Genomic DNA, 14,641 nt, shown 5'->3' with positions numbered 1-14,641 from the left:
GTCTGTATTTGAACTCATGAAAATAAAACCCAAGTATATGACATACAGTCTCTGGCTGAATAGCTCAGTGAGTTGGGTACCTGTCTGTGAAGCCATACATCTGGAGTTAGATTCCCCACTCCTGGAAGAACTGTCCTTGGGGACAGGCTGCATAGTTTTATTTTTATTTATTTATTTATTTATTGTATTTATACCGCGCCTATCTAGTCATTTCGACCACTCTAGGCGGCTTACAACATAAGGATGACAAGTTCTTAAAAAAATTATAACCACTAATTAATTAAATGATTCTATAAGATGGGAAAAATAAAAATAAATCAAATAAAGTTCTAGGGTAAAGGGAAGAAGGGAATGGGAAACCGCTTCTGGGTACTCTCAAAAAGGATTATCATGAGTCCAAGTTGACTCCATGGCACATCATTGTAATGATCCGATTAAACATGATCCATATGTAATCAAAAGAAGGAAAATACAGTATAATTTTTTTTGTTAATTTCCTTTCTGGAGAGCTTATTTTTGTGTGTGCCGTTCTATTCAAACCAATACAGTTTAATACTTATTAGAAAAAGAAAGTTGCGTTTTCACAGATGTGAAAATTTAGATTAGAACAGTGTGTAGGGTGGAAGACTCAGGAGTGATCTTTCCAATTACCAAATTTAGCTATTTGGGGTCCAAAACAAGCCGAAGACAGCAGAAAGCATCATTGAAAAGGCCACATGCAGGTTTGGAGGCTACTGCTGGCCCTTTCTTAACTCACCCTGGACTGGGTGCTGATGGACCCCGTGTCATCGTTTTGACCACGCTGGCTGTACCAAGCATGGAAGTGGGGAAAATCCCAAGTAAGGATCCGAGTTAACTTCCCACAAGTTCTGCATAGACATCTCTTTTCCACTGTGATCACTTACAGTATATCAGACAACTGCATATACTTTTCCCATTCTCCCCCCCCCCCCCAATTCTCTCCATCCTTTGTTGGCTTTCTCCACAAGTGTGTGGTTCTTAACCTTTGTTACCCGGATGTTTTTGAACTGCAACTCCCAGAAACCCCAGCCAGCACAGTTGGTGGTGAAGGCTTCTGGGAGTTGCAGTCCAAAACTCCTGAGTAACCCAAGGTTAAGAACCAGTGTGTTAAAGCACAGGTCTTTCCTGAGCGTAGAAAGTCAGACGCAGGGGATCTGGCAACCAGGTTATTTGTGTGTCCCTAGATTGCTGTGAAAAAGAGGTGTGTGACTCAGCAGGAGAGATACTTGCCAGCCGTGCCTTAAAGGCATACAGAAATCTATGAACAAATATAGCTAAGCGATACTCACTTTTCCAAGGGCCTTTGGGGGGGGGCGGTTTTAGCACAAAAGTGCAATTTGGATATAGGCCTCATGTGCGCAAACAAGACAAGCTGCCTTGGCACAGAAACGGCTGTCCGCCTTGCAGACAGAGCCTTATGCTGCAGTGGTTAAACTGCAGTCCTGCAGCCAAAACTCTGCTCATGACCGGGGTTCAATCCCAGGGAGCCTCAAGGTTGACTCAGGTTTCCATCCTTCCAAGATCGGTAAATTGAGTCCCCAACTCATTGAAAGTGGAGGCCATGGGGTAGCTTGCCTAATGAAATTGTGAACTGCCCAGAGGGTGCTTTAAGGGCTACGGAGCCTTTTTGTGTACCTTTCGTCGTTATAAATAATTTTAAAATGACCCGCTTTCTTAATAGGAGACAATCAGCCTGGAGCCTGTTCATTTTCTACAGTGTCACAGTAAAGGAAACAACAGAGATGACTTCAAGACACAGTTATGGGCCTGCGTCTTTGAACCGCCGCTGGACTGTGGCACCAGAAAAGGTGAACGTGGCCAAGCGGCCCAGGGAAGACCTAAAGGAAAAATGCCAGAGGCAGAGGGAACATTTGTAGCTGTGCAGGTTTTCATGGCAAGGGCGAGCCAAGGCCATCTCCTGAACCCTGGTCCCTAATTACAGAAAGCCCCATTCCCTGGTTTCCTTTTTCTGAATCTGATGTGTGCTCCTTCCAGAAGAGATGACTGACTCATATCTCAAGGGTTCTGGGGTCCAGTGGGCACAGCCCAGCTACCCCAAATGGGCTCACAATTTGAGATAAAAGAGAGAGGGTTTATTTCACATCTGCTCTCATGGTTCTTCACCACTGTGGGGAAAAAATCCCCAGGGAACTGCCAATGGGACCAGCCCAATAACAGTTGAATGAAAACAGGGAGAGAATCTCTGATAAAGAAAGACAGACGACTGCAGTATTTAGCTAAGATAACATGTCTCTAAGATGTCTCTAAAATGTCTACCTTCTTCCCCGGAGGCATGTCCTTTTTTATTAAGTGTCATCATTTACATAAAGAGAAGATTTAGCCAAAGAGGACAGAGAAACTTATCTTTTCTACACATACCACACATTCCACACATGCGCAGACAGAGAATCATAGAACAATGCTACTGCTGTATCCCTTAATAGCCACAAGATGGAACTCTAGACCAAAATACTTTCCACTAAAACTTCCTACATTCCCTCCATTTTTATTATAATTTGGACAAGCAAAATGCTGCCAGTAAGACTCCTGATGGCTTCTGAGTCCATGGAACCTCTTCATTGACGGAGGGGAATATCCATGTCATCCCAACCTGTATGTTGTGCATTGACCTCATCATAAAAATCCTCATCTACTCTAGAAAGTAACACACAATATTAGATTTGATACATTTGCTTAGCAGATAAAGACAGTGATTGTACAAATTTTTGATAACAGTGAAAACATTAATCAATGAAGGAATACATTGTATAAAAATAATACCAACTATCAGTAAAAGAATACCATATGTTAGTAGTATGCAAAGCCATCCCATAGGGAAGTGTTAATATTATTGGTAATAATGGTATCACACAAATCAGCTAATTTATGCTCAATAGAATGCTGCAAGGTATGGAAGCAAATAATACTTTGAGAACCTATTACAGTACAAAAGCGTGTATGAGTATGTGCAAGCAAATAGCGATGCTCTAACTGAAAGCTACTTTAACTGGTATACAGTATTTCACTCTGCATATCTACCATAATTCATGTAGTAGCATTAACCGTTTTTTCCAGGCGACGAGTCAGACCCTAAATGCTATGCCTGTTCTTGTGCAGTAATGCCTGGATATGACCCTAGTGTGAGCACACCAGTAATAACATTTGGGTGCCCACTATTATTCCATCCTTAAAACCCTTAAGCATAACCTGGATGAAAATTGATAGCATATAGATCAAAAAAGAACCAGAAATTTGGATCTTTCAGAAACATGTGAGCACAGATTGAACCTGATCCTGTAAAATTAGCTTGCATGAAAGGAAAATCTGAATAGATATCTCCCAATGTGGAATGTTCCAGGCCACTGGGAATAAGGGAGGCATTCAAATAACCAAACCTGCCTGCTTGTTGCGCTGAGAGCCAAAACTCATTGTCACATGCAGTATAATTCTTTAAAACTTTAAAACGTTGTTCAGATGGAATGAAACCTGGAATCTTGGCATTCCAGTTCTCTGTATGAGTACAACAGAAACACAAACCATAAGTGTGGTGTGTAAACAGCTCCTAAGCATTAGTATAAACACTACAGCATTTCTTCATCCTATAAGATTTCTACTGAGCTTAACTTATACACCCCTATAGTACCTAAATATAGAAAGATACATAGACTCATAGAAAATACCAGAATTAGCTAATAAGCTCTATGTTCTGTCCCATCAGCAGAACCATTTACCAACATTTTCCCTCTGTTTTTAGTTTTGTTTTTTGTTTTTGAAACCATCCATCGCCAGTTATACACGTCAGAAAGTTCTGTATCTAGGGATCCACGTCGCTCAGTCATCGAGTGGCGGCAAAATCCATCTTTGCGCAATCAGCGAGTCATAAGCAGCATCTTCATGGAGGATATGATATTCAGCCTGATAACTGCTTAGGGCTAAGAGAATTAGATGGCACAGTCCGATGACATCCGTATCACAGCGTAGATTGAAGATAAAGCAACATTGGATAACAGAAAGTAACTAAAATTACAATTACAATAATGATATACATGACAAGAGTACATAACCATGTTCAGGAAAAAAACATTGATCACTAATTAACTATTCCATTGCTAGGAGTGCATGATTAATATTCAGATACATAAACACAGCGGACTGCTATGAGGAAAAAGCAGAAAATTGTAAGGTATACAGAACTTTTGCATAGAAACATCTGCCACAGAAACTCCTTTGCTTGAGGTTTGCTTCTGCAAAAGTGAATTAAAAGTTAAATGTTCTCTTTCCACAATTGCTTGCCCTGTGGAATTAAAAGAAATCCCATGCTTCAGTGTGATTCCCCACTGAACACACACACACACACACATCATGAATTTCTTGCATGAGACTTGATTGGAGAAATGCATATGGTAGATATGGATTGAGCAGTAGCTTCCATACATGTCCCAGTAAATGTACTTCTGGGCCACTAATTAAAAGGCAATTAGCAGGTGTACAGCTTGGCAAAAGAACAACAAGTTTAACCCCTAGAATCTGCCAGTCAAATCTTATAGCTGTTTTGTCTTTTATTCTATACTGTGTTTTATTTTTATTTTGAGGGATGAGTAGGAAAAAAGATAGAGGTGCTTGTTAGTGCCCTTTATATCTAAATTTAAATTAACTGTTGATGAATGACTGGCCTCATAATAAAAAGATACCTGTAAAAATGTCCAGGTGGCATCATGGAGCTATGACCATAACACAGTCATATGCAGACTTGAACAGTCATAAACTCAGAGCAAACTTACACCCATGCAGTCATGGCTCTTTGGCAGCAATCTCAAACGATCATTTGCATGTGTTGAATTGGCCCTTACATTAGACACACTGATGCAGCTGCTTCAGGCAGAAAACTTTGGGAGCCATGGAATGTTAAAAAGTTGTTAAGTTATTTTGCTTCTTATTACTGTAAGAAATAGGGAAAATGCTTTTAGATTTTCTGCCTCATGTGCTAAAGTGATGTGGGTAATTTTGGAAACCATGTCCCTTATCTTGTGTATGTCCCTCAAGGGAATAATTTGCTTCTCTGTCTCAGGCATAAACAGACATAAAGTTTTCATATTAAATTATAAAATAGTTTTCAAGGAAAGCTTGTGACATATTTAGGTTCCATGAAGAAACCCAGAAAATGTAACCACAATCAAATGTAATAGAAGGATATAGATATGAGGAAAAAATGCAAAAGAATAAACATATTGTGTCTACAACAAAAGTAAATTCAACATTAGAAAAAAGCTCAAAGGCTAAAAAACTGCAGCTAATTCTGAGCATTAAAACGAAGCTCTGTGAAATTCAATACCCATTGCCCTTTAAGATCTGGCTAACTGATAATAGACAGAGGAAAGACATGTCAAGCACTCTTATCAACATCACCCTGCAAACAAACAGTTAATTATCTGTTCCTGACAATTTACAGCACCTCTGTCCCTCTTTTCAGGGGTGTAGAGAACAGCATTTAGCAGCCATGAAGTAGCCAAAATAGCACTTGAAAACCACAGCTTGCAGATGAAAAATCATGGAGAAATCAGTTGTAGCACTTATTGATAAAGTGAGAGGGTTACACAAAACCCATATTTTGCATGAGCTGTAAGAGTTGCCAGATGATTCTCTATTTAGATTGTCTGATACAATGGCATTCTTTAGGCAGAACGCCTGGAGTCACTGATAAACCTTGCCACTGTTATTCCTGAAGGCAGAGACAGGAATGCAGGCTTGTATGAAGTCCCATATACTTAGCTACTCAGGAAACTCAGCAATACAAGGTGTGATAGGATTTGTAGTTCTAGGAAGAACATGGAACACAGAGTGTCCAGGACATCATTTGGATCTCTTACAAGTGTCTTGAGAGTAACAATGCTTTCTCCAGATTGGAAGGTGATGGGGGAAAACTTTAAGGAGCTGGTTCACCTCCTCCCACCCCAATTTCTCAGAAGACACTCGGCATGCCTGTAAAGCTTCTTTTGTATACCAGCCCATGACATCAAATAAATCTTGCAGATCTCCTAGTATTTTCTCTCGGCCTGGGGGCTGCCCTAAGTCCCATTTCCCCGAGATGGAATGTGACCTCGGCCGACCAGGCAGAGATACCGAAGTAGCTGTTGTTTCCAGGCCGGCCTGGGAGGGAGGGAGGCAGGCAGTTTGTTTTGCTGATTGGAATGTCTGCTTCCAGGCGTTTATAGCTACTTCTGCTGCACCAGCATTAATTTCTGCTTGCTTAAATGCTAAATCTTGCCATTCTTGAAGGCAAATGAGTCCTTCTGCTGGTGGAAAGGAATCTCTTTATCAAGGCCTTGCAGTCATTAGGGACAAGCCATGGGGCAGATAAGGAGTCCATCCCATTGTCCTTGCTACTGCTTTGCAGTTCGCGGATGCTTTGAGCTGGGAAAAGTTCAGATCCGACAGGAACTGCTGTGGCAGATTCCTGCATGACAGGAGAAGCAGAAATTACACAGCCAGTTTCTGGAGCAGCACCAGTTGTATCCATTGAAGGACGGTTATCAGTCTCAGTTGCCTGAGGGGGCAATGCTTTTAAGTCATCCTGGGTTTTTCAGGAGGTGTTCTCAGGCTGAGGCTCGGTCGAGTCCAGCAGTGGAGCTGAGGAGGCTGGTAAGGGAGGCAGAATTAGGGAGTTGTTTGAGCAGATTATTCTCAAATTCTTGATCGAAAAGAATGTTGTGTGAGCCTTGAAGGCAAGTACGCACTTTGGAGCATGTAGAAATAACTTCTGCTTTAACTCTTGGCTGTCCATGAAAATAGCTGCCTATTTTAGACCATTCCTTGAGGTCCAGCGTCCCTTCTTCGGGGATCCAGGGGCACAAATCCCCTATAGTATAAACTAAATCTTCCACTTCTGTGTGTGTGGTCGTGTGACCATTCCTTTGTAATAAGAAGTGGAGGTCCTGAACATATTGTTCCTGAAGACTTGATAAAGAAGTCCCCATGTTGCTAGGAGTCTAGGTGTCTTACTTGACAAATTCAACACTCACCCAGGGATCCTTGTGGATGATTGACGCGTCTGGGGCCCGTGCCGGGCGAGGGCAAAGGTGAATTGTCGTGCTGTTGCCTTGCGCATCTTCTCCCGTGCTTCTTGCCTCGCACAGGTGTGCACCACGTGTGGGGAAAAAATCCCCAGGGAACCGCCAATGGGGCCAGCCCAATAACAGTTGAATGAAAACAGGGAGAGAATCTCTGATAAAGAAAGACAGACGACTGCAGTATTTAGCTAAGATAATATGTCTCTAAGATGTCTCTAAAATGTCTACCTTCTTCCCCCGAGGCATGTCCTTTTTTATTAAGTACCATCATTTACATAAAGAGAAGATTTAGCCAAAGAGGCTAAATCTTTTCTACACATACCACACATTCCACACATGCGTAGAGAATCATAGAACAATGCTACTGCTGTATCCCTTAATAGCCACAAGATGGAACTCTAGACCAAAATACTTTCCACTAAAACTTCCTACACACCACTTCGTGTATGTTCTGTGTCGTCAAGTCAGAACTGATTTAGAGCGACCCTAATAGGGTTTTCAAGGTATGGGAGTTATTTAAGGAATGGTTTTACCAGTTCCACTCCCCCCAGTGAGTTTCCATGGCAGAGCGGGGATTCGAATCCTGTTCTCCAGAGACCTAGTGCATCACTCTGTCCACTACACCATGCTGGGAATCCCCCTTCCACTTTACTGTAATCTAAATGAAAACCTTTTTAATCTTTAAAGTGCTACAAGACTCTTGTTTCTTTTGTTGTTAACGGGGTAGCATGGGTTAGACACCTCTCTAGAAATTATTGAACACCTGATATACACATTCACTCTGTTCTTCTTGTTTCGTATGGCTCAGTTTGACTCTGCTGGTTTCATTTTGCAACTGCATTGCTTGAAGGCATCTTGAGATGGGCAGATCTTGTTACTGATTTACAAGCATTTATGGGCTTCTATTTAATGTGGCATTCTCAGGGCAGCGTGTGATGTAAAATGCCTGTTTTGTACTGTGTCAGGATGAAGCAGCAGGTACTGAGGGTTGCCTCAGAGGTTGGAAAGTCACCTCCTCTCATCCCCTCAAGGTGTGCTTAAGCATACCATCCAGTGGACTGAGAATAGCAGGGTGGAAGATGATTAAAGAGATGCTTTTGAGTTACAGCTAGAGATGGGGGCTTCGTGTTTGTATACGAAGGTGGAGAGGATAAGGTGAAGGACATGTGAAGAAGGTGGGTTCTGAGGACCGATTAGAAGGAAAGAAGAAGACGGACGTATTCATGGAGCGGAAACAAGCAGCATGCTTGGGAGACGATTCTGTGCCCCCTTGGACTTCATCAGGGCTGCACAGATGGCCAGAAATAGGGGGAGAGGTGGGAGGAGAAACGAGAGGTGTCTAGGGATGTATGTCTGGTTCTGAAAAATAGGCATTTGGGGGGTTTCTAAAGTATTGGGGCATCCGTGGCCTGTTTAATAGGCAAATCGCCAGTCTTGAGAGGCTTCCGTGTCTTGCAGTTAATTGGCCAGAATCCAGACTGAGGTGGGCGTCTTGTGTAAGCGAGCAGGGTAGGTCTAGCTGAAATATTTCTCAACCACTCAGTCACACAGATCAGCTGCCACCGGGGGTGGTGGTGGTTGTGGTGGTGGTCCTCAGTTGTGCAGAAGGCAAGAAACAACCTGGCATGAACCACCGAACTACCAGTACCCATCTCTAACCACCAGTTCCACAGCGATATCTGGGCACTGCCAAGTCCAAGATACGGAAGTGACGCTTCCGATCTTGCTAGGTTTTTTCCTTGTTGACCTCAGCTTAACGTTGTCTGCGCAGGTGCCCACGCTTGCTTCCACAGTCATGTAGTACGAAGGTAGCAGATGATGGCAGGAAGGCAACTGTCAGCTGCCTTTTTTTTCTTTTTCTTTTGTAAGTTTGGAATAGTTGCACTTAGAAGCCAAGGAGGGATTTGCGCATCATCACTTTGGAAATTGGAAGTAATATAAAGGGATACGGTTAGGTGGGATATTTAGAAATACAGCCCCAACCAAAAGTAGTTTGACAGCAGCTTCACATCCGCAGGGACTCTCCATTGGTGACGGGAGGGCGGTGAAGACAAGAAGGCGCAATTTTAAATCTTCTCTTGTGGTTTTATTCTTCCAGACCCTGTAGTGAGCTCATCAAGGACAGCTGCTACCTGTGGGGGTGACTCGGTTTGTTTGGTTGACTGTGAGACAGGCATTGTCTTGAAGAAGTACAAAGTGGCCGGGGAGGTAAGGAAGCCCACCTCTGCCTGTCACTTATAATATTTATTTGTTTGTTTGTTTATTTGTTTGTTTGTTTATTGAATTTTTACCCCGCCCATCTAGTCAAGTGAATACTCTGGGCGGCTAACAGCATATAATATAAACAATTTAAAATATAAGAACAAAGTAACACATCAATAGACAGGACTCAAGATGGAAGAAAAAAGTAAATCAAGTGGTGGCTGGAGGGAAGGCTTGCCTAAACAAGTCAGGTTTCAATTGGCCTTTGAAAATACCCAGCGAAGGGGCCATACGGATCTCAGAAGGGAGGTGATTCCAAAAGGGTGGAGCCACTGCCGAAAAGGCCCAGTTTCTTGTTTTTTCCTTCCGGGCCTCCCTCGGCTTTAGGCTCCTCAACCTCACCTCATGGCTAGATGGAGTGATACGAGTAGATTTATAAGTTAGCTTTCTGGACAACGAAGCATGGGTAGGGGTGTTGAAGGGGGCAGGCGTGTCTGGGAGTCTGCATGAAGACCACGGGAGCAGGTAGCCACAGGCCCGTCCTGCTTGTAGACACTGCAAACTGCAATCCCACAAATGCTCACCATTGCATAGGCTAGATCCAGCTGATGGGAGCTGCAGTCTTCATCCTGTTGAATTTGATTTATTCAAATTATTTTTCCTGGCTTTCTCCTTAAAAAAAGGACGCAAGGCGACTGGGAGAGCCACAAGGCGCTCTCTTTCCTGTTCTACCCCGATGCGTGTCTTCCTCTGCCCCTTTTCCTCTCTAGGAGTTTTACACCGTTGCGTGGACCACCCTGACCATGGTGACCAGCGATGGGAGGAAGAAAAAGCACAATGTTTTGGCAGCCGCCGGGAGACGAGGCATCGTGAAGCTCATTCATGTGACTGCCGATTATTGCTACGGGGAGATCAAGGCTCACAAGAAGCCGATCGCGATGGCCTGCTTCAGCCCCATAAGTGAGACGCATCTGTTCAGTAAGTCCTGCACTCGGGGTCACTCGGGCGATCCTTTTGAAAAGACCTCTCTTTCCACCAGTGAGACGGAGGCCCTAGAAATGTCCTTGCTTCTGTTTGAACTAGGGAATGTGGCAAGGATAGGAAGAGGGAGTGTGGAATATGCACATAAATTTTTTCTGTTGTTGGTGGTGTTTTCTTTGTGTAGTTGCCAATATAAAGTATATAGTTATGCTTTTTCATTACATGATAAAGGTTTTTTAATAGCACATGCCTGCTAGAAGTCAGCCTTTACCTGTGCTCTGCAAAGTATTTTAGATAGTCCAGTTTTCCTGTTCAGGCCCTTCTTTCCCAATTATTTTCACCCCATGAGGATTCAAAGCATGCCTTCATTTGAGTAAATAAAGGTGTAAATTTCTTTTACCAGTTTGTGCTTCTCTGGTATGGGAGAATTGCTCTCCATGCACAGTTCATAACATAGTCTCTTTCTCAGACGTGGGGTGGCAATATTTCCTAAATTAATTTTTCAGCCCCAAATGAGGACAATCAGTAGTGTTTACCTTTTTCAAATTGAGAAACTCCAAAAAATTCTCTCTCTCTCTCTCTCTCTCTATCTCTCTGCTTGAAGCCTCCCATAGTATGTTCAAGTCCCACCCAGGTCTGAGTTACCATTTGTCAGCAACGTGTGAATATGTGATGCTACTGCACAGTGCTGATTGGCCAGTGCCAGAGTTGTTGCTGCTTTTTCAAAGTGGATGAGGAGGGAAAGGTTAGGTAAAAGGGGAAACAGAGAGGTTAGCTAGATGTTAGTCAGCTTTAACCGTTCTATAATTGGGAGGCCTTTTAGTATGTTTTTGTACCATTTCATTTTAGCTGTGAATTCACATGAATTCTCTCTCCCTTCCGCCCACTTACAGCTGCATCCTACGACAAGAAAATATGCGTGTGGGACATTGGTGTTCCAGACTGTGACTATAATTTCAAAGAAAGGTAAGGCGGGAGACATGTATACACTTCCAGTTTGCCAGGAGCTGAAAAGTCAGGGGAAGGTGGGAATTGACATCATCCTTCATTTGCCAGACAGCTGTTGGTGCTGGAGACCATTGCTACGCCTCTCCGAATTGCTCTTGTGCCCTCGTGCCCGGATCGATACCTGGTCGCTGGCTGTGAGCAAGGCTGCTTTGCCTGGGATATTAGACTGGATGATAAGCAGCAGAAAAACAGGTGAGCTGCTCCCACCTAGCCTTGCCCAATACAGGAGAGGTAATTAATCCACACAAATGCAGCTTATTCCAATTTATTGAGCTAATTTATCAACCTGGTTTGCAAAGACTGTATCCAGTCTAGCGGTTGAACCTCCTTGGTAGCTTCCTTGCCTGCTAAGAGCGCTTTGGCATGTCTGTTGACTTCCTTAGTTTCTTCAAAGTCTTTGTAATGGAAACAGCATTTAATTATTTCATAATACAGTGGTACCCCGCTTGACGATTACCTTGTTATACGACAAAATTGCTTGACGATGTTTTTGTGATCGCTATTGCGATTGCAAAACGATGATTCTATGGGCGACTTTCCTTTGATGACGATCAGTTCCCTGCTTCGGGAACCGATTTTTCGCTTAATGATGATAAAAAACAGCTGATCGTCGGGTTTTCAAAATGGCTCCCCACTGTGCAAAATGTCTCTCCGCTGTGTTCAGGACGGATTCTTCACTATACAGGCACCGGAAAATGGTCATCCTATGGAAGATCTTCGCTGGACAGTGAGGTATTTCCCCCATTGGAACGCATTGACTGGTTTTCAATGCATTTCAATGCATTTTTTTTTATTTCGCTTGACAACGATTTTGCTCTACAGCGATTTTGCTGGAGCGGATTATCGTCGTCAAGCGGGGCACCACTGTATATGAATCCGGGTTATTACGGTGCACTTTTGCTGGCTCCCGCAGCTTCCCCTAGGATTGGTAATCTTCCTTGTTCTTTGTGTAGGGAAACCCTAGGGAATATGTCTGTTGGTATGAGGACCCTCTTAGTTCCTTTTAGCAACTGATCACAGAAGTCCAGGTTTTGGCCAAACCAAAGCTAGGAAAGTCACCCGTCCCAAGTCACAGCAAATGTAGCTAGTTACTGTGGGATTATCAACCAATATCATCAGAACTTGATATACGGTAAATAAAGTAACATATAATGAGAAAGGAATTTTTCCAGGTGCAACATTTTCTAGTTACTTTAAACCATTACTTTTCAAGGGCCTTTTCAGCTGTTTGTAAAAACATTTTGACCTGTTATGTCCTTCTCTTGTGTAGCAAGGGAAATCATGCTCTGGATTTGTCTTTTGTATTTTTATAAATATTTGTAATTTGATTTTTTTCTGAGCCAGAGACACTTTCCCCCTAAAACAGTGTCCATGTGGTTTTTAAAGCGTGTTGCGACTTGCGTTTGGCCCCTTTGGGCCCACAGGTTGCTTGTTCCCAAGACCCAAATAGATTAGCTGTGAGGTACCGTCAAAATAAATGGCCAGGGAGGGACACTTCGTTTCCATCCCTAACTCTAACCTAGTGTTCTACATCTCCTGCCGTTCCTTTTGTAATCACTGCAGTCTTGTTCACTAGATGTTCTTTCTTTGGGGTGGGGGCAAACCCCCCTGAAAATTCAGTCTGGGAAGAAAACAAACGTTTGATGGCTTTTGCGTACAGGCAAAAGATGGCTTGCTCGTTCTGTGTGCTCAAATCCCCATTTCTAATGTTGCAGACCTTTTGAAGTGGAGTTTCAGTTCCCAAATGATGAAAAGAATGAGACCTCTAACCACCGAGTTGATGGCCTGGCTTTTCTGAATGAAGACATTGTGGGTAAGAAGCTTGCTTATCAGGAGATCCTTGAAACATATTAGATTAGGCCTCCTTCAGTCTTGAGAGACAAGGGTATTGTGCTCTGCATGGAGGACTTGGAACAGCATCTAGTGTGGCTGAGAAGGCCGATTCAAGAGTGACCATCCCTTCCACCCTGAAGACAAATGCAGTCTGTCCCCTGTCCAGCTCCCTGATTTTGCTGCTTTTGTGACTGCCACTTTGCCTCGGCCTGCTGGACAAGTCTCTCTTCAAATTAGGAGAGCCCCTGATGCACCGCCTGCCTCCAGGCTGAACACTCAGATGTCAGGGTTTCCCATCTGTTGAGATCCATTTCCAAGGCCTTCAGACCCCGCTTGCAGATGTCCTTGTATCGCAGCTGTGGTCTCCCTCTGGGGTGCTTTCCCTGTACTAATTCTCCATACAGGAGATCCTTTGGAATCCGACCATCAGCCATTCTTACAACATGCCCAAGCCAATGTAGATGTTGCTATTTCAGTAATGTATACATGCTAAAAATTCCAGCACGTTCTAGGACTACTCTATTTGGGACTGCCAGATGATACCAAAAATCCGTTGAAACATATATTGATTAATTAATTATGTCACATCAAGTCAGTTCTGACTAATAGGGATCCCCTCTCAAGAAAATACTCAGAAATGGTTTCCAAATTCTGGTGGCCCTCTGGGATCTCTGTGCAGGTCACCCAAAGCTATGGAGGTGGCAGGGCACATAAACCCATTAGCCACACATACTCCAGGCGATCTGAATGGACTCTTTGGTTTGAACCCGTAGCCGCTGAGCTATGTTAAGCCAGAGTAAATGATTCTTTCTTTCTGCTATTAGCATGTCAGACCCAAACTCCCCTCTGACCCAGAGTCTCATGCAAACTCCTGACATTTTGTTTATTTTTATATATTTCATATAAGAGGGTTTTTTTTAAAATGAAGAATGAATTCTACACACAAAAAAAATGAATTCTGCAGTCTGTCAGTTTTGTAAATCCATCAAAAAGCCAGGGAATCCCATGCCCATGGCCTCTGGACATCCTGACAAACCACTATATTATTGTCTCAGAATTTTTTATTTTATTTTTACCTTGTTCCAGCTAAACAGGTCTACCTCTAGGGCCATAAGAACTAGAAAGTTATCAAACAGTTTTTCAAAAAACATTAAAACTGGTTGGTCCAGATGCCCAGTAAGTACCTCAAAGAATTTTTTATTGGAAAATGAATCACTTATCTAAATGGGAAGAGTTTGTCTCGGCCGAACCTGCCTGGGAAGGGGGGTGGTATCACTTCAAAGAATCTTTACCCATTTGCCCTCCGCTTAAAATTGAAATGTACCTGGAGGAGAACCTTAACAATTGAGTCTGAGAGAAAGATTTCAGTCTAGTCTTTACCTGCCACAGAATGAAGTGATATAGCGCTAAAGTGGTAGAATAAACTGAACTGCTTCTGATAGCCAGTGGACAGTATCCTCATTAATGGAGGATACTGTACTTGTAAAAAACAAAATTAAATTATGCCATACAGATAAAAAACTGGCACT

The 14,641-nt window shown here is 43.0% G+C and overlaps 1 protein-coding gene across 3 annotated transcripts in view; it reads left to right on the top strand.

The window, feature by feature from the left end:
- The window catches only part of LRWD1 (leucine rich repeats and WD repeat domain containing 1), a 41,519-nt gene that overhangs the window by 20,877 nt on the left and 6,001 nt on the right, over positions 1-14,641 (top strand). For all 3 annotated transcript variants that reach the window (XM_072978266.2, XM_072978265.2, XM_072978264.2), the window contains exons 8-13: positions 1,703-1,829; positions 9,187-9,296; positions 10,061-10,268; positions 11,165-11,237; positions 11,328-11,471; positions 12,995-13,092. In XM_072978266.2, the coding sequence (XP_072834367.1) occupies positions 1,703-1,829; positions 9,187-9,296; positions 10,061-10,268; positions 11,165-11,237; positions 11,328-11,471; positions 12,995-13,092 (760 nt within the window). The remainder of the gene's footprint in view (positions 1-1,702; positions 1,830-9,186; positions 9,297-10,060; positions 10,269-11,164; positions 11,238-11,327; positions 11,472-12,994; positions 13,093-14,641) is intronic.

The sequence above is a fragment of the Pogona vitticeps genome, chromosome 7, assembly GCF_051106095.1.
Source record: "Pogona vitticeps strain Pit_001003342236 chromosome 7, PviZW2.1, whole genome shotgun sequence".
NCBI classification, from domain to species: Eukaryota; Metazoa; Chordata; class Lepidosauria; order Squamata; family Agamidae; genus Pogona; species Pogona vitticeps.
This window is presented reverse-complemented; position numbering and strand designations above follow the sequence as displayed.